The sequence below is a fragment of the Convolutriloba macropyga genome, chromosome 9 (assembly GCF_964194025.1).
Source record: "Convolutriloba macropyga chromosome 9, txConMacr16.3, whole genome shotgun sequence".
NCBI classification, from domain to species: Eukaryota; Metazoa; Xenacoelomorpha; order Acoela; family Convolutidae; genus Convolutriloba; species Convolutriloba macropyga.
In genome coordinates, this window is record NC_134476.1 from 567,368 (window position 1) to 594,333 (window position 26,966).

Below are 26,966 nucleotides of genomic sequence, written 5' to 3' on the forward strand. Positions count from 1 at the left end.
TGATGATAGAGCCAAAGAACCAGTTATTAATGAATACTTTTGTAGAGGTAGACATAATAATTGCAATACGATATATCTTAATCAAAACCTATTCACAATAGATGGACAGAGTGTTTGAGAGAATTGTAATCTATTTATTTTATTTACACAAAGAGGTAAAGTCCTCATATCTATATATCAAGATTTCTTTAATAATTTTGAATTTAGTTATAACGATTTTCCTAATATATGTAATAAGGTATGGAAAGAGCTTATAATTATATTGTCATTGATATAACTAAAAAAATTATACTAATGGTAAACAAAGAACTAATTGGGATCGGAGAGTTTTGTAGTTTAATCTGAGTTTAAGTATATATCTACACCAGATGTAAAGTAAAACTTAATACATCACCATTAAAGTCTATAGGTCATGCAAGCTCATCTTTAATATGAAACTCTATATATTCTATTCTATCTTTAGTTACATTTTTATACAAGATATTAGTTGGTATAATATTTATTAGATAGACTGGTGGTTCTGTTAAAGTAAAAATAAATATTATGACTATGTTATTACCATTATCTTTAACGCCAGATATCACATTACAATGGATGTTAATAGTACTAAAACCCATAATATCAACAATCTTTTGAGATGAATATTTACCTTGTTTATAAACTGCTTTTCGAAATCCTAGTAATGAGGCTATTGAGTTTTCTACATCAAAGTTAATTGCACCTTGTTTCATTTCCAGTAAACGTTTCGTTGTATTCTTATCGGGTTCTATTATAACATTACCATTAGTTTCTCCTTTTACTAATTCTGCCACTTCAGTTAATTCATATGTAGCTGGTGTAATTGCTTTGTTATCACAATATAAGAATTGATTATTCCCTCTATTCACATTAAACACCGAATTATAAACTGATAATCTAATTAAACCTAATTTTGTTGTATTAATATAGGTTCATTGAAGTTAAACTTTTCTGTTGGCTTTATCATTCTAAAGTTAAGTGTATGCTCTTTTTTAGTTTTAGTTAGAATTTCTTGTATCTTTTGTAGTTCGTATAGAATTGAGTTGTCTGTCATTTTTTAAATTCTTATATTAGATTATATTTATGGTGAAACATCTGCGAAGGGGCTCCGCCCTTTGTTTCACCAAGCAGATTCCCTGATAGTTATAGTTATAGTTAAATTTTTGGATTAAAAAAATGGATTTTAATTTGGATACAACTTATGGTTATAATAATGATATACACAAAAGTAAGATTACAAAATATAAACCTAATAATCAAGCAACAATGAATACGGTTAATACTAATATTAATATCATTCTCAATAGAGAAGAGAATCATTTAAATTTGCGTGATTCGTATCTAGAGATAGAGTTTGTTGTTTTAGATGATGCTAATGTGGTATATTTGCTAATAATGCTTAGATCAGATTAGTTAATTATGGTATGATTGCATTATTTAATTTAGTTAAGCTTGAAACTAGTGGTGGTAGGACTATTGAATATATAGATCATTGCCATCGTAATCGATTGATGTATAAGTTATTAACTAGTTTTGTTGATGAATTTGAGAGTGGTTTTGTTAGAAATCAAGGCAATAGAGATAGTCAACTTAAAGGTGACCATTTTGCTGCACAGCGAGGACATATGTATATGATTATTAAGATGAGTGATCTCTTTGGTTTCATAAATGATTTAGAAACGATTATATATGGTTTAGGATTTAAACTAATATTAAAAAGAAATAATAATGATAGAGCTCTATTTAGAGTTAATGCTGGTTATGATGCAGTTGCTAATGATGCTAAAATAGTTATCAGAGATATATCATGGTGTGTGCCAAGTATTGATCATAGTAATGACAATAGAATTATTGTGCAAAAGGGTTTAAGTAAAAAGAAAAATGTAGACTTTAGCTATTGTGAAAGAAAGACATTTTATAAGAATATACAAATGCTACTAACTTATTTTTTGATCTAGGTATGGAAAGTGGTATGGAAAGACCACAATATATAATAGTTGGTTTTGCAAATAATAATGTTATTGAACAAACTCATGATGCAAGTATATTTGATATAATGAATGTTACTGAATGTTATTGTAAGATTGGCAGTGAGTTTTATCCCGTGGATAGAATAAATATTAATTATGGTACCAATAATTTTAATGAGGCTTTTAAAGAGATTGTTAGCTTTAATAAAGATTATAATGGGCTACCACATAAAATAAAACCATATATAAATCATAGAACATTCAAAAGTAGTTATAGAATATATGTATTCGATACTAGATATCAAAGTGATGTTTTAGGTCCACAACCAATACAACTTAATTTTAAATTTAGTGCTCCAGTTTCAGATGTCATATGTCACGCATTAGTATTTACTAGAAAGGTTATTAGTGTTAATAGTGATGGTTATAAGATGATTGATAATGTATCATTATTATAATTTTAGTTAATGACGTAATCAATGACTAAACCAATGACCAAATCAATGACTAAATCATGGACTAAATCAATGATAATCAAACTATTTCCCACTAGTCTTCGCAAAACCTCTAGCATAAATAGTATCCAGTTTCTTTCTATTATCTAGAGTCAATCCCTTAGCTTCAAGTTCAGTTTTAGGCTTCGAGCTTCGCTCTCGGGTGGAACCCGTTGGCTTAATCTTAGCCTTAGGTAATGGTTTAGCCTTAGGCGTAGATTTAATAACAACAAAAGGGTTATACTTTTTAACTTCCATTAATTTTTATTTATAGAAATGAGTCTTTTAAATAAGTTCAAAACAAATTCTTATTGTGTTGGTGGCAGACATTATAGTGGTACTAATAAGTGGAGCTATTACTTCAAAAGGTACTCAAATGTTAAGAAGATCCTGCACTAAATGTAGAAAGAATAAATCAATGGCTGTATCTGATGCAACAATAGAAGCTGAGGGATTGAAAGATTTCTTTAAAAGTGTTGGTAAAGCTACAGTTAGCTTCGGAAAGAAAGTTGCTAATAATCCAGTAAGCGCATTAGAAATAGCAAGTAAACTAGGAAGTGCAGCTGCATCTAGAAACCCTAGAGCTGCTTTTTCAGCCACACCTGATTTAATTAAATTTGCAACTACTGGTGAAGGTATAAAGGTAGTACAAAAAGAGGAAGAGCTTTATACATAGGTACAAAGAAAAGATAGTTTAGTTATGGCTAAGGCTAAGGTTAAGACTAAGACTATTGTTTCAATTATAGCTTTAATCTTACCGATAGTGAAACATGGGCGAAGCCCTATCTGCGAAGCAGTTTCCCTGATCGGTGTAACCGCTTCGCGGATAAAGATTAATACTAATATTATTATTACTAAAAACATTGTTATTACTAAGCACTAATAGCTTTAATCTAAAAAAACACTTAACTTATTTTTATTATCAACGAAATTACGGCTTCGCCGATTCTTCTTATATTCTTCATATACCTTGACTAATTCATTATATTCATCATTATCTATTTTATTATCGTTCATTGATTTAATATTGAGTTTATTAAACTTGTCGCTAAACTGTTTACTTAAAATATACATTTGTGAATATTTAATAATTTTATTTCCTACTTTAGTTATAATTGTTTTTGATACTGAACTGCAAACAGTTGCTGTAGCAAAAGCTGTTGGTATAGAATAAGGTAATCCTATACCTGTTAATGCAACTGATGTTGTTGTTGCCGTTGTTACAATTGATGATAATAGTATTTCTGTAATCTCAGCTACGTTAATATAACTTTTGTGGTGAGCCACCTACTCACACCGTAACCAAGATCTACAAGTATTAATATAAACTCGTATAAAGACTCCTTATGTTACTATATCTTACTGTTCGTAGTTGTAAATATATTGCACGCTTTGTTAGTTCATTTGCTGGTCGTACCAGCCATCATTCGTACGCTCCAAACGGAGCGCAAGTGAGAAGCGCACTTGGTGTCAAGATAGATCGAAAGCAAAGTGAAGAAGAGAATTAATTCTTATCGCGCTAGCCTATTACAGCCTTAAGCCTAGCAATCCAAAAATCTGCACAAAGAGCTTTTGTGCAATCAACATGGCGCTGTCAGCAGCTGCTGTATCAAAAGCACGGTCCCCAGTGGACATCCCATTCTTCTGGGAAAGCGGAATGGAACCCCCAGTGGAGTGGCCCATATGGGCAGCCACACTAAAGTTGGCAATAATGGCCAAAAACTCTATAAACGTCGACTCACTACTAAAACACAAACCAGACATGAAAGACTTGACTTACCCAACAGAACCGACATACGAACCCCCGACCAAAAACGAAACACAGGCACAACACAGAGAAAGAGACCTACGAAACAATAAACGAAAGGTGGACTGGGACAATGAGTGCAAACAGATCGCATTCAAAGGCCCCACAGTTGATGGAATACCGTGGGACGAAGCGGACCTGAAAGTACGAACCTTAATATACTTAAGCCTAGGAGCCGAAGCCCAACGAATTTACCAACAACGATTCCCCCACTCGGACATCGAGCGAATCACAGTATTCGAATTGGCTCACGAACTTTCCCTCTCCTTCACACAACCCCGCAACATAACTTACGATCGCTTCCTCCTTTTTACCTGTAAACAAAAGCCTAACGAAAAAAATCGAAAGCTTCCACTGTCGACTAAAAGCCCTAGGCGCAAAGTGCCGCCTAGGAACTGCAGAAGAAGACCTCATAAAAGACATCTTTATAGCTTTTATGACTAACCCTGCTATACAAAGAGAACTCCTGATGGAAACACGAACAGCACAACAAGTCTTATAATTCGCACTCAACCGCGAACGGGGCCAAGAAAATCAAAAAGCAATAAATTCCCAACTCAATCGATACTCCCCACATGCATTTGAACAAATATCCAACATTACAACTACCCTGAGAAATACTTCATTCACACCCCGACCACGACCACCCATACGGAACACCCAGACTCAACGACCCACAATCATCTCAAACCCCTGCCGACGCTGCGGAATACAGTTTTCAATCGAACATCTGCAAGTTTGCCCAGCCAAAAAAGTCCAGTGCAATCTATGCAAAAAAATTGGACATTACAGTAAAGTATGCAAATCGGCAAAATTCATGTGGCAAACCCAAAAAATAAAGCCACAAACAACTCCACCCCAACAAACATTCCCACAAACCAGACGAGTCAGGAACATCAAACCCGCACAGGAACAACAACAAGAAGAACACAACCCCAGGAAACCCGAACGGAAGTCACAGACGAAACACTAGACCTCGAAAATACGTTTTACATCCAAGAAGTATTCGACGACTGGAATACTGTAAACCTCATACACCCAAAAAATTTCGTCCACGCACACCCACAAAAACTATCCCCAAATATCTCAGATGAAATCTGGATCAAAACATCCACAGACACATTCGAGACGAATTGGCTCGCAGACACAGGCAGCCCTCGAAGCTTTATTTGTAAAACGGAAGCGGAAAGAATAATACAAAAATGCAAATCAGCCAAGTGGAAAGAACCAACAAACGGCCAGACTCAGTATAGATGCTTCAATAACATAGAGATCCCAATCACAGGAATAATACAGATAAACCTCCGATCGGGACTCCGAGAAGCAACAAACAACGAGATCCTAGTGGTCAACGCAAACACTGTTAACCTGATGGGACGAGATATCCTGGGGAATCTTGGATTCACACTCTCACAAAATATAGGTACACACATTAACAACATCAATTTGGATAACAGACTAGAAATGAAAATCATAAACAAATTCCCACACCTGTGTTCTTGTTTGGGAAAATCCAAAAATCACATAGCCAAATCAACGCTATAACAAGACATCTCCCCATACCAACACAAAGGCCGAAGGGTACCACTTCACCTAATGGAAAAAGTTGACAAGGAGATACAACATTTACTTAACACAAACCAAATAATAAAACTCGAAAAAAGCTCCGACCAAGTTTTCATAAGCCCTGTAGTAATAACAGTGAAACATGACCAATCGATCAAACTAGCACTAGACTCAAAACTATTGAATGACGCAATTGATAAAAACAAATATCAAATGCAATCCATCGATAACCTAATGGACTCATTCGCTAAATACATCTCAGACAATAAGAACAAACAAGGCAGCTTCCTATTCTCGAAAGTAGACCTAAAATATGCATACAGCCAAATCCCACTACACCCCGAAATTAGAAAACACTGCAACTTCAACATCCTCGGCGGCAAATCAACTGGCACATATCAGTTCATAAACGGATTCTACGGCCTTAGCGATATGCCTGCCACATTCCAAAAAACCTTGGATAAAACGCTCGAAAACATCGACAATAAGTTCAACTTTTTAGATCACATACTAATCATAACAAATGGCTCCACCCTTGACCATGAACTCGACATACACAAAGTCCTATCAAGACTTGACAAAGAAAATCTAGCCATCAAATAAGAAAAATGCGAATTTGCAAAACCCTTAATAACCTGGCTAGGCTACAAAATAACCCAGTCGTGAATTTCCCCTACCGTAAAAAAGACAGATTCCATAATGAACCTAAAACCCCCCAACACACTAAAACAATTCCGCTCCCTTATGGGCTCAATACACCAACTCATAAAGTTCATACCTAACCTAGCCAATCTACTCAACCCTATAAGACCCCTACTAAAAAAAACATAACAAACAACAAAATACGCTGGGAAGAAATCCATACAACAGCTTTGGACAAAATAAAAGCAGAAATCTCTAAAATTACAGAAAAAAAAACACTTCGATAAACAACGTAAAACACGCCTTAAAGGTGATGCAAGCCACACGGGACTTGGAGCGGTATTAGAACAACAATACCCAGAGGGCTGGTTCCCCATAGCTTATGCCAGCCGCTTCCTAAACGAGGCAAAAATGAAATACAGCACCAACGAACTAGAACTATTATCAGTAGTTTGGGCAGCAAATCATTTCAAATATTACCTACTAGGCTCAAAATTTGAACTAATAACAGATCACACAGCTCTACTTTCGGCACTTAAACCCAACCGGGCCAATAAATCGCGACAAAGCCGACTGATACGCTGGGTGGACAAATTACTACCATTTACTTTTTCAATTCAACATATACCGGGAAAAGATATTGGCTTCACCGATTATCTAAGCAGAAACCCACACCAAAAACCTCCCCCAATAAGCCCAGACGATGAACTATTCGTAATTAATAGAATTAGAGATTCTACTTTCACAATTTTGAATGAAGAACGAAAACACAACATTTTGACCAATCAGAACGCTCCATTCGGACAAGCACACAAATCACATGACGTAATTAACAACGCTCAGAACGAACAAAATAAAGCGAACGCTTTTTGCCATTTCTCTTGCCATAAACAGTCACACTCTTTCTCGCCAGTTAATTCAAATTTACATTCAAATTCAAATTTTCAAAGTTCCTCGTGCAAAAACATTTCGAATCTCAAAAACATCAAAAATTATTCCAACCCAAACTATCCTAACTTACCAGACAAACAGAAGACACCCCTACTCATTAACCCCAACAATTACTACTTACAATCCAACCCTAAAGTAAACGTTGTTACAAGAAATGGACCGAACCTCAACACATTCGACAGACAAATCATAAAACGAGTCAGAATACCTACTTAAATTCTTATTATAGTTATTAGTTTCAGTTTGATAAAAATTTCTAATATCTTTTAGAATGTTAATATTGTTGTTAAATTTATTATTAGATTGGATTTTTTAAGTTATCAATCTTTCCGATACAGATCTGGGTAAAGTAGTCACTCAGAAAGTAAGTCATCTAATGATTTAAAATCGTAATGCATCTCTAGTCTTGCTTTTTCTTTGTTGTCTACTAGCTTACTTTCTAATAAAATAGCTATTATATATTTTATAACTATCTTATAACATTAATATATGGTTTTCTCTTAACTTCTCCATCTATCAACACATGCATCACCTAATTGAAAATTAGTAATTGATTGATTAAACTTATTGTTATCGAGCTCTACTTTTAATTCATTATAATTAGAAATGGTATCAGCTGAAACTTTGTTGCAAAAATGAACAATATTAGTTTCAATTTCAGCCAACTTATTGGCTAATGTGGATATATTAGATGAGTTAAGAGAAACTAGTTCAAATGTTTCACCATCAACTCATACTGTTTTTCCATTTGTTGTAGATGATGGCAAGCCAATAATATTTGCCCTCAGTTGGTCAATTGTAACTTCTTCAAATTCACCTTTTCTTAGATGAGTTATATTTTTACTTAAAATATCTATTTTTTTATTAGAAGATAAAAAGTTATTGTCACAATACTCTTTATTAACAACACCTTTTTCATCTATTGGAGGGTGTACATTCATAATTTTATAAGTATCTTTCATGTCGATATTATCATTATCTTCCAGGAATAAACCGTGAGCTTTACTTCGTGTTAACTTGTTTGTTGGTGTTGATGTTGATTGATGTTTAGTCTGATTGAATCTATTTCATGTCATTTGTTTACAGAAAGAAACTATCTTTGAAGCAGCTCCTTATATTTATAACTATATAGTAAAACTCTCATTACATCTTCATGATTAAAATCATAGTGCATGTCTAGTCCTGCTTGTTCTTTGTTATTAAAAAGTTTACTTTCAAGTAATTTAGCTACTATATATTGTACTATTGTCTTTTTATTCATTAAAGGGGCTTCATCTATAAAAGAATTAGTCTTTTCATTAACTTCTTTAAACCCCCTTAGACCGTTAGTTAACATATCATCTAAATGTATGTTAGTAATATTTTGATTAAACTTATTATTATCAAGTTCTTGTTTTAATTGATTATATTTAGAGATAGTATCAGCGGCAACTTTATTACAAAAGTTAACAGTTTTTTTTACTTCATTTGCTGATTCAATAAACTCAATAGTTAGTTCATCATTAACGTGTGTTATAATTAGTTGTAGTGTTTTAGTTGTGACTTTATCAAAGTCAACTTTTCTTAGCTCAGTTATGTTTTTACTTAAACTATCTATTTTATTATAAGAAGAATGAAAGTTATTGTCACAATACTCTTTATTAACAACATCTTTTTCATCTATTGGAGAATGAACATTTGTAATTTTATAGGTATCCTTCATATAAATATTATCATTATCTTCTAGAAATAACCCACGAGCTTTACTTAGTGTTAAGTTGTGCCAACGGTCAGCGGAGCTGATTGTTGATGTTGATCCAAGAAGCGGATTCCCAGATAGACCTCCGGTCATGCTTCGCCATTGATGTTTCGCTTGGCTAAATCTATTTCTTGTCATTATTTTTATTAAGAAATATATTCAATGATTCTCAAAATTTTTTATTAGATTCAAGTCAAACTCAGATTTTAAAAATTCCTGTCCGTAATATTTACCTTCTATTATCTCTTCATTCATGTCTTCTACCTTATATGTTAGTGGTTGTGTGTTCAAGACTTCATTAACTTTAAATAGTTCTCTATTCCAATTAGAAGTGTAACCTTTAGAAAATATATTACGTTTATCTGTATTTCTAACATAATCACCGACTTTAATTTTTGGTGTTGCTTTGGTAGATTTAAGATAGTATCTAACTTTATCAGGATTATTAGGAGCATCAACTGGTGTCATATTAATTGTTGAATGACTGTTATTGTTATATGTTATGACTGCATCATTTAGTATATTTACCCAATTACCATCACCATTGATGAACATTGTTTTATTAATTATATGTAATAATGTTCTGTTATTTCTCTCTATAAACACAGCCTTTAAATCACTATAAGTAGAATATAGTTTCGTTTCTTGTTCTTTAAGTAAAGATTTAAATGTTTATTGTAAAACTCACAACCTCTATCTACCAATAAATTTATGGTTTTCTACTTCCAGAGCCACCTTGTGGATGTTCACCTAATACTATTTTAAAACCATTGGTTATAGATAAACCAGATTTATTCTTTAATGGAATAGCCCATGCATATTTTGTGAATAAATCTATAAATGTTAATATAAACTTATAATTATTATTGTATTTACTTAGAGATGACTTATCAGCTGACCATGTTTCATCTTTATATAATGGTATTATCCTTTCTCTTCTAAACTTTGTCATTTGAGGACTGAAAACTTCTTTAGCTGATAGTTGTTGCTGTTGTTGTTGTTTTTCCATCATTGTTTATTTACCATAGTTAAAAACAAATTTATCTAGTTGCTATTGATTAATAATATTCATAGGTAATAGTTGCTTAGATATATCTAGCATTTCATCACATAATCTATCATGACCAGCATTTGTTTCCAGTATTAATACTAATTTCTACTAGACCATTTAAATGGCAACTTCGTTGATTAATTGGGTTAGGGTTGCTATTTAAACCCCTGCCAAATACATCATCTTTTACCCCCATTATACGTTCATTGTTCTATATCTAGCGCTTTTCTTATCCCCTTTTCCTACATCATATCTAATATCCTTTATAAACCTTTTAATTTTGTTTTCGTCGTCTTCAATATTATCATCAAATGTTACATTTGATTTAGTAAGAAAGTTAATCAATCCATCTGAAAATTGATATATATTATCCTTAACTAAAAATGCACCCTGCTCTAGGGTTATATCAACATCCTTCATTTTATATCTTCTAGTCGGCAAATCTACAAGTTTTAATTTTAAGTGGGGATTAGTTTGACACCCCATTAAATGAAGAAATTTGGCTGTCTTTGTATCAACAAAAACTGGTGCTATATCTTGAGTTTCCTTTATAGTCCCCGTTTCATTAATCTTGGAAGTGTTTTCACCGATCCGTGAAGCGGTTTCACCGATCTGGAAACCAGCTTGCTGGATCATCTTAGTTTGTTTATCTAACTCTTGATTTTGCCAATCTATTGCTCCTAATGTTTGTTCACTTGTTGCTAGATTGTGTTCATTGTTTGCATTTAGCGTTTTAGTTAAAGGATCAAATAACTCTTCTATTTCACCAAAATATTCTTGTTGTCCTAATTTATCTTCTAATCTATTTATTCTGTTTGGTTTTTCTAGATTGTTTAATTTTATAAGTGTTCCTAGTTTAGTCAATTTTTATGGTTATAATAAATCATTATATAGTGTAATAGCAGCTTCAATTAACTTTCTATCATCATTAATGGTTAGTTCTAGAATATTATTAACCAATAGGTCTTTGTCTTCATATAATGATCTGCGAAGCAGTTTCACTGATGCATTCTTAATCAGGGAAGGGGCTTTGGTCTTGGTTGGCGTAACAAGGCTTGCCCTTCCCCAACCTGCTTCGCATATTTTATTTATTCAATCTGTTTTGAATAGATATAGAATCTCATGATATCTCATGAGGATAGCATTTAATGTTATTTAGATAAAATATTTTATCATCAAATGTGTTTAGACTAATCTTACTTGTTTTCGTTGTTGTCGTATTATCACCAACTTTTTGTATTCTACATTCATCTACACTTCTCTCTGTGTTATACATTAGTGCATTATAAAACTCCTCAGGTTTAGCATTGTTACAATTCTTTGTTCCTTTCTCTTTAGTATTCTTAGAATAGTATTTTATTTACAAAAAATCTTTTATCATCAAATGTGTTTAGACTAATCTTACGTGTTTTTGTTGTTGTCATGTTATCCCAATTTTTTTGTATTCTACATTCATCTACAGATCTCTGTGTTATACATTAGTGCATTATAATCTTCTTCATGTTTAGCATTGTTACAATTCTTTATTCTTTTCTCTTTAGTTTTATTTGGGTAGTCTTTGAAGCTATATGTCTTTGGTGTTAGTGCGACAAACTCTTCTATGACATAACTACCCATTTCTTGTTTGAATTTACCAGGGACTTTTTTATTAGTTTTGATTGGGCAATCTAGATTGGACAGATCCATGTGCTCGTCACTAACTTTACCTTCAGTATAACTCACTACAAAACTATCAGTATTCATATAATGAAGTTGTAGATCTTTGAGAGATTGTTGAAGAATATTATAGAATACAGCATACTTGTGTAATTTACTTAATTCTAAGATAGTAACACCTACATATACTGGAGAATCAAATTCTATTTTTTCCTCTTATTTTCAATTGGCTATAATCCTTATATCTAGTTATATTCTTAAATGTTGGTTTATTTATACTTTTCATTATCTTTTCTTCATCATGTAAGAACTTACTTTGAAGGAAGTGTAGGGGATTCATGTACATTCTTCCATATAGTGAATTGTTCATTAATTTCCTTACATCCTTTTCTTCTTCAATTTAGCTGTTGCTCTTTTATTAGTATTGTTTTGTATATAATCTCTACATATATAATCTTGTTTAAAATTAATTACTCTATGTATTTTAGTTACTTTTACACCCATCTTAACATAGAACTTTAACATCCTATAATGAACCATGTATTCTGTTTTGTTGTTTTGGACTAAGATTAATTCTCACTGTTTTTGTTTTGCCTTTCTCTCTTTCTCGGTATCCCAATTCAATATCATTTATCTTTCTTTTATCGGGCATTATTGCTAATTGCTCTGTTCTATCTTTACATGTATCAGTATATTCAATATCGCAAACTATATAGTAACCATGATCATTTTCATCTGGAGTATTTAATACAGTATCAAGAGTAGCAGTAGTAGTAGTAGTAGTAGTAGTAGTAGTAGTAGTAGTAGTAGTAGTAGTAGTAGTAGTAGTAGTAGTAGTAGTAGTAGTAGTAGTAATAGTAGTAGTAGTAGTAGTAGTAGTAGTAGTAGTAGTAGTAGTAGTAGTAGTAGTGGTTGTAGTAGTAGTAGTAGTTGTAGTAGTAGTAGTAGTAGTAGTAGTAGTAGTAGTAAACTGGAAGTCCTTATAAGGTAGCTTTAGCATCATTTCATAGCCGTATAGGTTGTTTGCATCAATGTACCAGATATTTCTGTTATGGGACTTCATCCCTGTTTCACCATTGTTGACTATCCTATCACCCATCATACCACATATATCACCTCTCTTTGCCTCAACGATATCATCTAGCATTTGTTTATCTTGTAATGTTTTTAAAGTAACACCGCTTGACATTAAACAAGAATCAAAACTATAGCCTGAGAGACTTACATAGTGTAGGGGATTGAGCTTGATTTCTTTCATACTTAGTTGAACATATTCATTCATGCAGTAGTCTACTATTTCCACATCATTTTGTAAATACTCTATAGTTAGATCTTTACCAATTTTATGGCTGTTGTCTTTATTAAAGATATCGACTTCTTCTTGTGTTGGTAATTTATTCGAGAGAGATGATTTGAAGTCTTCTATTTTTAGATTACCTTTAACTTCATCATACGAGTCCAAACCAACGTATTCATATGGATATAATGTTATAGTTTTACATCCGTATATCTTCCCCATTAGATCTAGAGGCATAGCTAAGAAGTTATAACTATCTAAGAATTTGAGACAACCGATGCTAAACATCTTAGACTTACCAGCAGCCAGTGGTTTGTTATGTACTTTTCTTTTATCATTATTCTGTTAAAGAGTTCGCTGTATAGTAGGTTGAAGTCATAGCCAGAGCCATTGTGGAATATTACAGGAATGAAGTTTTGTTTGTTTATACCTCAGATTACATATCTTACATGCTGGTCATCTATATTTACCAGCTTCATGACAAAGATCTCTTGCTTTATTAATACATGTTTTACTGCAGATATGACAAGTGTTATTAGTGTCAAGAAATAATTTGTCTTCTCCATTAAATATCATTTGTTTGTTGCGCTTGAAGTTATTCTCAGTTTCTATTTCTAATAGATCACTAGCAAATCTTTTGATAAAATCAAGAACGAAATAGTGTTTGAAATTGCACTGCCAGATGTAACCCACACTTATTCGTATGTGTTCAGCTATTACATATTTGCTAGTTGAGGTGGAGACTTTGGTGACACAACATTCTATATCAGCAGTTATAATAGTTTTTATATTCTGACGTTTGTGTTCATTTATAAAAGTAATTTTCTTCTTCTTAGGACAAACAACCTCGGGTTTGAAAGAGTGGCTGCATTCATGTTTGTTGTATTTAATTTGTGAGTCAAACCAATAAGTACATCTAACACAGTAATAGAATTTGTGATTCATTCTATTTGGTCGATCTAACAAGGTTTCTATGTTTTTAATTAGAGCACAGTGTTCTGTTAGCCCTTTCACCGAAACCAATATTCTGAAATCTTTTCTATCTTTATCAAAATCATCCACTGATTTAAACAATTCTACTTTGCCCCCACCACAAGGTGTCTATACCCAAATATTAATATTGTACCATTTCTGTATTCTAAAAATATAAGCAAAATCATCTTCATCTCGTTGTCGTGCTTAAATTAAATTACTTACATAATTACTCTCGCGTGTTGCGTTGTCCATAGCAGGATGTAGCCAAGTAGTAATAGTTAGTTGCAAGCAGTTAAATATATAACTACGTATATTTAATATCAATTTAGAGTTTTTGAGATCAGGGGGTAAATCTATATAACTTCCAATAGATGCTTTAGTTGGTTCAAAATATATCTGAATACTTCTCAATCCAAGAAATTGAAAGTCGTAGCCAAATCCTTCATATATTTCTTTTTTGAAATCTAGCCATTGTTTGTAGTCACCGTAATCATATATAGCCTTATTAATAATATACTCGGTGTTGAAGAATATTTTTGTAATTTTAAATTCTTCTTTGTTTCTCTTCTTGTACTCACAATCGTCCGTGACCTTATATTTAAAACTCCTAACTTTTCCAAACTGATAAAAGTTTTTAATTTCCTCTAATGAGTAATTAGTTGCTTCGTCTATATCTTCAATGTAATGCCCACCTTCATCCGTAATATAAAATTGTCTCATGTTCTGACTTGAGTTTATATCAAAATCTTCTGTGTTTTCTAGATACATGCGATTGTGACTATATGAATGAGTAGTTAGAGCTACTTTACTTCAAAAATCTTCATGACATTCTTTACATTCAAAATTAGTTCTGGTGTAGATATTGTCGTCGGGTTTAGTTTTAGTTTTTAAAATATCTTTAGTTTCAGTTTTAGTAGAAGCTTTGACATAGATAAAGTCTCCATCCGAATCATACATTTTCTCTATAGTTTTAATTGAGGCTTCAGCTTTAGTTCAGGCTTCAGTTATAGCCTCATCCAAATCAGAAACAGTGAAACGGCTTCGCAGATCAAACATTTTCTCCAATAGTTCTTTATGTTTGGGATCGTCTGATTGATGTCTGCATAAACCCTTCTTTGTTTCAAAGGATAATTTACAGACGTCGCAGAAGTTCACACTTGTGACCTTACTGTTTGTTGAGTGAGACATGTTGTATTTTATTAGGGAAAATTTTGGAAAAAAACAATTTTTCGAAAGTGAAAAATGAAGTGTGATAAGTGTAAAAATAAACCTTGGAAAGAATATTGTAATAATAGCAAAGAATTAGAATATTGTTGTTATATATGTAAAATGTAGTTAAAGTAAAAAATTATATTAAAGATTTGGGAGACCATTATGATAATCCAGATCAATATCTGGCGTGTAATATGTGTAAAATTTACATACATATTTCTTTCTTTAGGTTTAGAAATGGAAGATGCAGATTGTGCATCTATCTTAATAGATATAGATATACACATATCAAAGATAGATTCAGAGAATATGCTGAAAGGTTTTATATAAAAGTGTAGTATAGACAAGAAACAATATTTTGTGATGTACATAAGTGAATTTGCATACGAGCTTATTTTGAATTTCTAGAATTAAGCCCTTTCATAATTTAATGCTATACTTAGAGTGAATATGTAGTAGTGGATAAAACAGGGACAGCAACAAGCAGTAAAATTTGACCCGATTCGACATGCGCGATTAACATTAGTAGAAAGGGTCAAATTTTACTGGTGGTTGGTATCCCTGTTTTATCCACTACTTTCGGATGGTATATTAGGAAGAAGCAACAGAATGCTATGAGAATTTGCCTACCTGATCTGTACGTCAACTTGGTCAACCGTGACAGAGCTCTCACTTGCGGCGCCAGAGTCTTTTGCTATCAGTCGTATAAAGATGCCAAGACCGCTCTCAAATTCCATCTCAAATCGAGCCCAGTTGCCCTCCATCCTGTTGTAAGTCCTTATCACGCGATCCGTTGGCAAAGATTTAGCAATAAATGTTGGACTGCCTTGAAGGCCGTGGAAACTGGAGGTTCGAATTTTGGCAAAATACTCTTCACCAGCTGTCAGTGGATGGGAATCTGGATGCCCGATTACAAGGAACCCATTCGAATCCTCATAGAGGACTTTATACGGACACTCACTGCCTGGAACATTTGTAGTGGTAAGAGTGCCCCAATGTTGGTTGTTTCAAACGGGCAATTATTTTCTGCAGGTGAAACTGATATTTCCATGAATTGAAACACTAGCTATATTAGTTACATTAGAAACATTCGCGTTCTAACCAGATAATATGCCTTTTTGTTATGTGTTTGAATTTTGTACTTTTGTAACTGATTTTCTTAAACATTAAGTTATCAATTCGAAGCAATCAGAATTGAAGTCCACTAAATTTTAGAGAAATGAAAAAAAAACTTTTGAAAAAATTGAATGTTTTTGTATTAAAAAAGCTCAAAGTACCGAACTGTTGTAAGTTTAAACCAGTAGGAGTTGTCTGTAGCGTGTCTAACTAAATTAAAAAGGACTTTCCTAGTAAAAAAGAACATTGTTTTCTTCAACATACATTTTCCATCAGAAAACTTACTTAGCTTTCCTTAATTTGTCAAAAATTTCAAAAAGTTTTTAAAACCATGGGCTTTTTCAAAGAAAACTATGAGAAACTATATCCTCAAAAAAACCCTAGATTGATCCTGTCATTAACTAGACGGTCATCAATTGTTACCCGAAAAGGCTTGCAGAAAGCAATAAAGAATGTAGAACTATCCAAGCAAATTTATGAATCTTGCAAGAATTTCAAAAACTATGCAAAAATTGCAAAAAAATCCTGGAACTATGCAAAATCCAAACATGATCTTACAACATATCATATCGTTAATAGTCATACCAACAAAAGTTGGCTCTAAACTTACTGTCGGCTCTACCTAATCTTAATATACCGCAGGGGCTCTATCTAATCTTAATACATTGCAGTGGGTATACTAATCTTAATACATTGCAGAGGCTAGACTAATCTCATTACACTGCAGTGGCTATACGCTATACCTAATCTTAATACATCGCAGTGGCTACACTAATCTTGATATATTGCAGTGGATATACGCTATAGCTGATCATATTACATTGCAGTGGCTACACTCATCTTGTTACATTGCAGTGGCTATACACTCTACCTAGTCTTAATACTTTGCAGTGGCTACAGTAATCTTGATACATTGCAGTGGCTATACGCTATACCTAATCCTAATACATTCCAGAGGCTATAGCTAATTTTACTACATTGCAGTGGCTACGCTAATCTTATTATATTACCCTGGCTAAAACTAATCTTGATACATTGCAGTGGCTATACGCTAAACCTAATCTTAAAACATTGCAGTGGCTACACTAATCTTAATACATTGCAGTGGCTATACGCTATACATAATCTTATTACATTGAAGTGGCTACGCTCATCTTGATACATTGCAGTGGCTATACGCTGTACCTAATCTTAATACATTGCACTGGCTACACTCAACTTGGTACATTGCAGTGGCTATACGCTATACCTAATCTTATTACATTGCAGTGGCTACACTAATCTTGAAAAATTGCAATGGCTATACGCTATACCTAATCTTAATACTTTGCAGTGGCTACACTGATCCTGATAAATTGCAGTGGCCATACGCTATACCTAATCTTAATACATTGCAGTGGCTACACTAAACTTGATACATTGCAGTGGCTATACGCTATACCTAATTTTATTACATTGCAGTGGCTACACTAATATTGATACATTGCGGTGGCTATAAGCTATACCTAATCATAACTCATTGTAGAGGCTATGGCTAACATTACTACATTGCAGTGACTACTCTAATCTTCATATATATTACAGTGGCTATAACTAACCTTAATACATTGCAGTGGCTACGCTAATCTTGATACATTGCAGTGGCTATGACTAATCTTAATACATTGCATTGGCTACACTATTTTTAAAACCTTGCAGAGGCTATACCTAATCTTAATACATCGCAGTGGCTATACCTTATTTTAATACATTGCTGTGGCTACGCTAATCTTGATACATTACAGTGGCTATAATTAATCTTAATATATTGCAGTGGCTACACTAGTTTTAATAAATTGCAGTGGCTACACTAATTTTAATACATCGCAGTGGCTATACCTAATCTTAATGCATTGCAGTCGCTGCCCTAATCATGATACCTTTCAGAGGCTATAATTAATCTCAATACCTTGCAGTGGCTACACTAGTTTTAAAACATTGCAGTGGCTATACTTAATCTTAATAGATTAAGTCTGCTAAACTTTTCCTTTTACATGAAATTGGCTATACCCTATATTTAAACATGGGAGATCTATTCTTCATCATAATACACAGGAGAGATGTAAAATCATGGAAGCCACTACACCCTTTTGTTACAACTACAACTGGACACTGGTCCCCAATGGTCCAAAATTTTGGAAAAAAAAAACAATTTTTCGAAAGTGAAAAATGAAGTGTGATAAGTGTAATAGTAAGCCTTGTAAAGAATATTGTAATGATTGCAAAGAATTAGAATATTGTTGTTATATATGTAAAAACATAGTTAAAGTAAAAAATTATATTAAACATTTGGGAGACCATTATGATAATCCAGATCAATATCTGGCGTGTAATATGTGTAAAGTTTACAAACATATTTCTTTCTTTAGGTTTAGAAATGGAAGATGCAGATTGTGCATCTATCTTAATAGATATAGATATACACGTATCAAAGATAGATTCAGAGAATATGCTGAAAGGTTTAATATAAAAGTGTAGTATAGACAAGAGATAATATTTTGTGATGTACATAAGTGAATTTGCGAACGAGCTTATTATTATTTTCTAGAATTAAGCCCTTTCATAATTTAATGCTATACTTAGAGTGAATATGTAGTAGTGGATAAAACAGGGATAGCAACAAGCAGTAAAATTTGACCCGATTCGACATGCGCGATAAGCATTAGTAGAAAGGGTCAAATTTTACTGGTGGTTGGTATCCCTGTTTTATCCACTACTTTCGGATGGTATATTAGGAAGAAGCAACAGAATGCTATGAGAAATTGCCTACCTGAACTGTACGTCAACTTGGTCAACCGTGACAGAGCTCTCACTTGCGGCGCCAGAGTCTTTTGCTATCAGTCGTATAAAGCTGCCAAGACCGCTCTCAAATTCCATCTCAAATCGAGCCCAGTTGCCCTCCATCCTGTTGTAAGTCCTTATCACGCGATCCGTTGGCAAAGATTTAACAATGAATGTTGGACTGCTTTGAAGGCCGTGGAAACTGGAGGTTCGAATTGTGACAAAATACTCTTCACCAGCTGTCAGTGGATGGGAATCTGGATGCCCAATTACAATGAACCCATTTGAATCCTCATAGAGGACTTTACACGGACACTCACTGCCTGGAACAATTGTAGTGGTAAGAGTGCCCCAATGCCTCTCGTTGGTTGTTTCACACGGGCAATTATTTTCTGCAGGTGAAACTGATATTTCCATGAACTGAAACACTAGCTATATTAGTTACATTAGAAACATTCGCGTTCTAACTAGATAATATGCCTTTTTGTTATGTGTTTGAATTTTGTACTTTTGTAACTGATTTTCTTAAACATTAAGTTATCAATTCGAAGCAATCAGAATTGAAGTCCACTAAATTTTAGAGAAGTGAAAAAAAACTTTTAAAAATTTGAATATTTTTGCATTAAAAAAGCTCAAAGTAGCGAACTGTTGTAAGTTTAAACCAGTAAGAGTTGTCTGTAGCGTGTCTAACTAAATTAGAAAGGACTTTCCTAGTAAAAAAAGAACATTTTTTTCTTCAACATACATTTTCCATCAAAAAACTTACTTAGCTTTCCTTAATTTGTCAAAAATTTCAAAAAGTTTTTAAAACCATGTGCTTTTTCAAACAAAACTATATCCTCAAAAAAAAACCCTAGATTGATCCTGTCATTAACTAGACGGTCATCAATTGTTACCCGAAAAAGCTTGCAGAAAGCAATAAAGAATGTTGAACTATCCAAGCAAATTTCTGAATCTTGCAAGAATTTAAAAACTATGCAAAAATTGCAAAAATATCCTGGAACTATGCAAAATCCAAACATGATCTTACAACATATCATATCGTTTATTAGTCATACCAACAAGAGTTGGCTCTACCTGATCTCTAAACTTACTGTCGGCTCTACCTAATCTTAATACATCGCAGGGGCTCCATCTAATCTTAATACATTGCAGTGGGTTTACTAATCTTAATACATTGCAGAGGCTAGACTAATCTTATTACACTGCAGTGGCTAGACTTAATCCTAATACATCGCAGTGGCTACACTAATCTTGATACTTTGCAGTGGCTATGTGCTATACCTAATCTTAATACATTGCAGTGGCTACACTAATCTTGATATATTGCAGTGGATATACGCTATACCTGAACATATTACGTTGCAGTGGCTACACTCATCTTGATACATTGCAGTGGCTATACGCTCTACCTAGTCGTAATACTTTGCAGTGGCTACAGTAATCTTGATACATTGCAGTGGCTATACGCTATACCTAATCCTAATACATTTTAGAGGCTATAGCTAATTTTACTACATTGCAGTGGCTACGCTAATCTTATTATATTACCCTTGCTATAACTAATCTTGATACATTGCAGTGGCTATACGCTAAACCTAATCTTAAAACATTGCAGTGGCTACAATAATCTTGATACATTGCAGTGGCTATACGCTATAACTAATCATATTACATTGAAGTGGCTACACTCATCTTGATACATTGCAGTGGCTATACGCTATACCTAATCTCAATACATTGCAGTGGCTACACTAAACTTGGTACATTGCAGTGGCTATACGCTATACCTAATCTTATTAATTTGCAGTGGCTACACTCACCTTGATAAATTGCAGTGGCTATACGCTATACCTAATCTTAATACTTTGCAGTGGCTACACTAATCTTGATACATTGCAGTGGCTATACGCTATACCTAATCTTAAAACATTGCAGTGGCTACATAAACTTGATACATTGCAGTGGCTATACGCTATACTAATCTTATTACATTGCAGTGGCTACACTAATCTTGATAAATTGCAGTGGCTATAAGCTATACCTAATCATAACTCATTGTAGAGGCTATAGCTAACATTACTACATTGCAGTGGCTACTCTAATCTTCATATATATTACAGTGGCTATAACTAATCTTAATACATTGCAATGGCTACGCTAATCTTGATACATTGCAGTGGCTTTGACTAATCTTAATACATTGCATTGGCTACACTATTTTTAAAACCTTGCATAGGCTATACCTAATCTTAATACATCGGTGGCTCTAATATTACAGTGGCTCTAATTAATCTTAATACATTGCAGTGGCTACACTAGTTTTAATACATTGCAGTGGCTACACTAATTTTAATACATCGCAGTGGCTTTACCTAATCTTAATACATTGCAGTCGCTACCCTAATCATGATACCTCTCAGAGGCTATAATTAATCTCAAAACATTGCAGTGGCTATACCTAATCTTAATAGATTAAGTCGGCTAAACTTTTCCTTTTACATGAAATTGGCTATACCCTTTATTTAAACATGGGAGATCTATACTTCATCATAACACACAGGAGAGATGCAAAATCATGGAGGCCACTACATCCTGTTTTGTTACAACTACAACTGGACACTGGTCCCCAATGCAAATACAATACTGCTATCTTATGGCCTTTTAACATTTGACAATCTTTTAATAAACCAGGTGAGAAGACTTTGTATCATTATGAATTTGATGTATAATTTTATCGATTGGAAATGTTTGTCAAGATTACATCATTGTTATATCCCTGCGATGAGACTTGCCCCATCTATACTTTGTAGATTTTTGGTCCATATGATTAATACTAACAGAGAAGAGTCCTTGTGTCTCGTAGAACATTTTCAATTGATGCGTTTGGGCTTGAATGTTTGAGACGACAACGTCTGAAGGGTAGAGATGTGCTTGAAATGTTTTCACTCTCCTTTTGTAGTTGACTCCTTCTCCCTTTAGAGTCAATGTCATGTTGTAGCTCTCAGAGGGATTCATATTCTCCAAAATTAGTCGACTCACCAGTCTGGAGAAACACAACACTTTTACACTTTTGCTACCTTTAACCTTTCCTCGCGCATCCAACATTAAAAAAGTACTCAATTAAAAAAAATAATAACAATCTCATGAGAGTAATTGTTAACAAGAATGTTTTGAGGTATTTTTCCTTTGCCCGATTCAAGTACAACATGTTTCCAAAACAGGAAAAACTGACATTTTCCCGCTATAACTGACATCTTCAGGATAATTGAACGTCAGCTGCCGTTCTAACACTATGTTATTTTGTGACCATAAATTTGCAAGTTTGAGATAGCGTTTTGCTTAATTTGCCTGTTTGATGACGGGGACACCTCTGCATTTGAGCACGATCTGCCATGACAAAAAAGCTTGTTATCTTTAGTCAGGACAGACCACAACCTATTTATGGAGGGAAATAACTCATTCTCTGCATTTTGTGCAACCACTGCAGTCATTGTCTCTGACCTGACTACACATTGTGATGACACTATTTCATACGTGATTTTGAAAGATGATGAGCATAAAACTTTATTTGGACTTTTTTCGCTATTTTGGAAACGCTGTGCCACAATCCTTTTCTGGCATCATTGCACTCATTGCACTATTGTGTTGTCCACCTCTTTTAATTTCCTCTTTGTTTTGAACTTATCAAACCTTCCATATCATACCAATTTTAAAGCGCATTTCAGCCAAAAAACTTCCTTTGATTGCAATGTAGGTCATTTATGATTTCTTTGGTTTGATGCTAGGATAGTACTAACAACTCGTATGGGCAGTATGAAATCATATATGATCCATGTATAAAAGCACTGAAACTTCAGCCAGGGCAAATAAATTTTCAAAAACAGTTCTATGTGTTCAGTGTTTCTTATGAAAAAGTTTCTCTCATATATTCTCGATTTTTCCAGTGGAAATTGAGATAACTTACCTTGCAACCCGAAATAAAACAACAAAGACGTTAACATACTTGTAAGGGAAGCCTTGTGAGCCGGTGTGTCCAGTGTAAATCCCAGTGTATTCCAAAGTTATCTCAGATCCAGCGTCTGATTCAAGCTGTAGTTCCACTGTTATCTAAAATTTAAAGATTTTTCTATCAATATATAGCTGAATGTGCCTATCGGTTTCATGAAATCTAAGCATTAATAAAATGAGCAATTAAAGTTACCCATAAGCTTAAACGTAATACTTTTTGTTTTTCTGGAGGATAAAAACTGGCAACAGCCAACAATAAAGATAGCAAACAAACATTTGTGTCCTCAAATTTAGTCGATGTCAATTTGTTTTGATCATAAGGTAATTACAATCAGTTTTTCTTACTCCTCCCGTAGGCAAACTCGTTGAATCAATTTTAAAAAAAAATAAAGTTTTTTTTTTGTGGTGAGGAGGTTGAATCGCTTTCATTTTACATACGGTGAGGTAAATTGGCTCAGTAAACTTAACTGGGCTATGATTTACATTAGCATAGCTTTCTCGAAAATTAATCTGAAGCCAAAGTGTAGCTCAAAACACTGTTAAGTTTACTTTGCCAACTTACCTCGCCTTATGTAAAACAAAAGCAGTTCAACCTCCCAAGCAAAAAAAACGTCTCTTGAAAATGTCGTAGCGGCGAATTTGCCGACGAGAGTTGTAATAAAAACTGATTGTAATTAACTTATGAACTGACAAAACATATGACATCGATTAAAAGTAAGGACACAAGTGTTTGTTTGTCATCTTTTTTTGCTGCTGTTAGTTTCATCCGTCGGAAAAACACTAAGTATTACGTTTAGGCTTATGTTTAATTTTAATTGCTTATTCTACAATTCCAAATCACAAATTTTGAAGCGCATAGGTTAAAAGAGCGACTTGAAAAAAAACTATATAATAATGCAATTTCTGTATGATTTTCTGTATGGTTAAGTATGAAATAGTTTCTTTTACGGTAGTTGCCTTTTAATCATTAGTAGTTGTTGGTGTTTCCTTTATATCACAAGTCACCTGTTTTTGCACAGTTTTCGATTTTGTATTCATTAGTGATGCCTTTAATTTTAGTAACGGAATTTCATCCGAACAGTTTAAAGTTAATGTTCGTTCCAATATCGTTTTTTTGAAGCTTTCAATAAATACAAATGTGGAAATTACGCTCTGAAGCTCGCCTTAAGGTTTGTGAAAGACATGAAAAAAAATCGTGCGGAAGATTTTTTCCACACTGCAGTTTTAATGAAGTTTTCATGTGTTCCTTTTCCCTTTTTTTTGTTTTCAGACATTATTTCACACAAATTCCTACCCCACCAAGGATAAAAATGATTATAAAACCTGTAAAGTGGAGAGTCTTATCAGAAGAAACGTAGCATTTCAGAAAAAAAACTGGATTTTGATGAAATATATCAATTTTTTGAGATCTGATAACTAATTTTGTCATCTCCTTCTGTGGAATCTGATTTTTTAAAAAAAATTTTTCTCCTTAATTTTTCCTTGAATTGAATTTCCGCAAATAACAGAAAATAACGCCTTGAACATCAGATCAGTAGAAAAGCGAAATGAAAAAGATCGCCGTTGAAAAAAAATTTTCCGTTATCATTTGGTTTCTGAAAGGTAAATTGGTCCACTAAACGCATTGCTGTAAATTTTTCCTTGTTTCGACATTTGCAAAATTAGAGAAGATCATCTTTGAAAAAACTGACAAGAACAGGATAAGGTAACAAAAGAAACTGGAGGATATTTTTTCATCATCTCCAAAAAAAAGTTTTCTTCTTTGAAAAGTCTGTTCAAGTAATATATTGTTGACCTTTCAATCTTCTTCTTCAAACTTGCAAAAAATTGACATTCTTCTTTATGAGTCGCAACAAAAGACTACGGGCTGCGAAAATTGTTCTCCTCTGTGTCTAGGTAGCGTGAAAAAGCTTGCCGTGAATCAATTTTATCACAGTTTTGAAGTTTTGTTGCAAAAACCTTTGCCATTTTTCACAAAATTACTGCAGCTTTTAATATGAGGCATATCAGTTCGACTAAACGACAACCTCGGACTGAACTCCAAGTCTATATCAGTACTAGGAAAGTCTAAATCCAAGTCTTATTTCGTTTCCCGGTACTGGACAAGCCTGAATACAAGTCTTACAAGTCTGGTAAGGCTTGGAATTTGATTCCCAAGTCAAAACCAACTTTCAAAAAATTTTAAGTGAAAATTTTGAATTGGATTTAGACGTGCCAAGTCTTAAATCAGACTTGTATCAGACTTGCCAAGTCTGAGCCCAGACTTGGATTTAGACGGCCAAGTGTAAAAAGTGACATGAACATGGTTCTGAATCAGTAATGAAATAAGACTCATATTTAGACTTACCCAGTACTGAAATTGACTTGGTGTTTGGTCTGGGACGGCACTAGGTAAAGTTTTACAAAAAACTCGTTCTTTTTTTCTGAAAATCACATTGGTTTATTAAAGAGGACGATGTTTTATCGAAATCGCTCGCAGCATTAAGGAGGCAAGGAGGTTAGGAGCGCCCTGTGAGTATATTTGAAAATTATTCTGTTTTTCTACGTAAAACGACTGCTTGTAGCAAATTATTTCAGGTTTCAGGAACCAATCATTATTATCTGCAGAGAAAAAAATTGAAGAACTAGTTTTTGTGAATTGAACACATTTGATGATGCAGTTATTACAGTGTGAACAACCTTGAGGATCAAATTATTACGACTGGATCTCTCTTAGGTGCGAGTGTAGCGGACTTTTTAATAATTAAGCTTGTACGGGATTGTCTTTCTACCTCTGTATGAGAGGAACTCTGTCTTAGAAAGAGAAGTCCACGCAAGAATGATGTACCTCATGGAAATCATCAAAGTGAAATCTTAGAACTATATAAGACCCATTTATAGACCACATGAAAACCATGTCAGAACCCTAAATGGTAGCAAAATGAATTGAGTAGTGATACAGAGCCCAATGCTGATTCTAGGTTAGAGAAGGAATTCAATAATTTATCCCTCATTTTCTCAACTGCCTCTGGTGTCTTCCTAACGCACAAATTACGGACCACACAAGGAAAACTCTGGTTTCACATTGTCGTATAGCTATTTCTGAAAACTGTGCTGACTTCTATTGATAATTTTGGCGGAGTTATTCTGAAGAAATTCTATATTCACTCATTTATTAAGTATTGCTAAATTTGGGTACATGTTAAAATCTAATTTGGAATCGGACCTTGTTTGATGAGACCACTAGTAGGAAGTATGTTATCTGTCCAGGTTCCAGTTGTTCCTGAATTACCAGGGGTTCACTCTCTTTCCCATAGCTCTCTGTCCAGAGGGAGATGTTGTAATCTCTTCCTGGAGTGAGACCATTGATGTGGACTGAAGTGGTAGAGGGTGCATTGTATGTGCACACTGATGCACAGTTTCCTTCTGGAGGGGAGACAGCCACTATGAGGTACTGAAAACATTATGCTCACTCTTCAAACAGCTAAAAACACTCTAATACCCTGGATGAGGCCTGCGAACCGAGAAAGGTATAGGCCAGACGGACTTGAGTCACTTATCTGCCTTAACTGTTGCCATTTCTATTTTAAATTTGAGCACAAACGGAGTAGTGTTGTTGGACTGTCACTTAGTTTATTTATGTCAACAGGTATACATCATATA

General features: G+C 33.7%; 1 protein-coding gene across 1 annotated transcript in view; it reads right to left on the reverse strand.

Annotated features, from left to right (window-relative positions):
* LOC142345915 (uncharacterized) overlaps positions 1–26,966 on the reverse strand; it is a 171,232-nt gene that overhangs the window by 85,602 nt on the left and 58,664 nt on the right. The window contains exons 5-8 of the mRNA XM_075398365.1: positions 26,530–26,757; positions 23,320–23,423; positions 22,155–22,359; positions 19,303–19,733 (exon numbers count right to left, since the gene is read on the reverse strand). Of these exons, the coding sequence (XP_075254480.1) occupies positions 19,303–19,733; positions 22,155–22,359; positions 23,320–23,423; positions 26,530–26,757 (968 nt within the window). The remainder of the gene's footprint in view (positions 1–19,302; positions 19,734–22,154; positions 22,360–23,319; positions 23,424–26,529; positions 26,758–26,966) is intronic.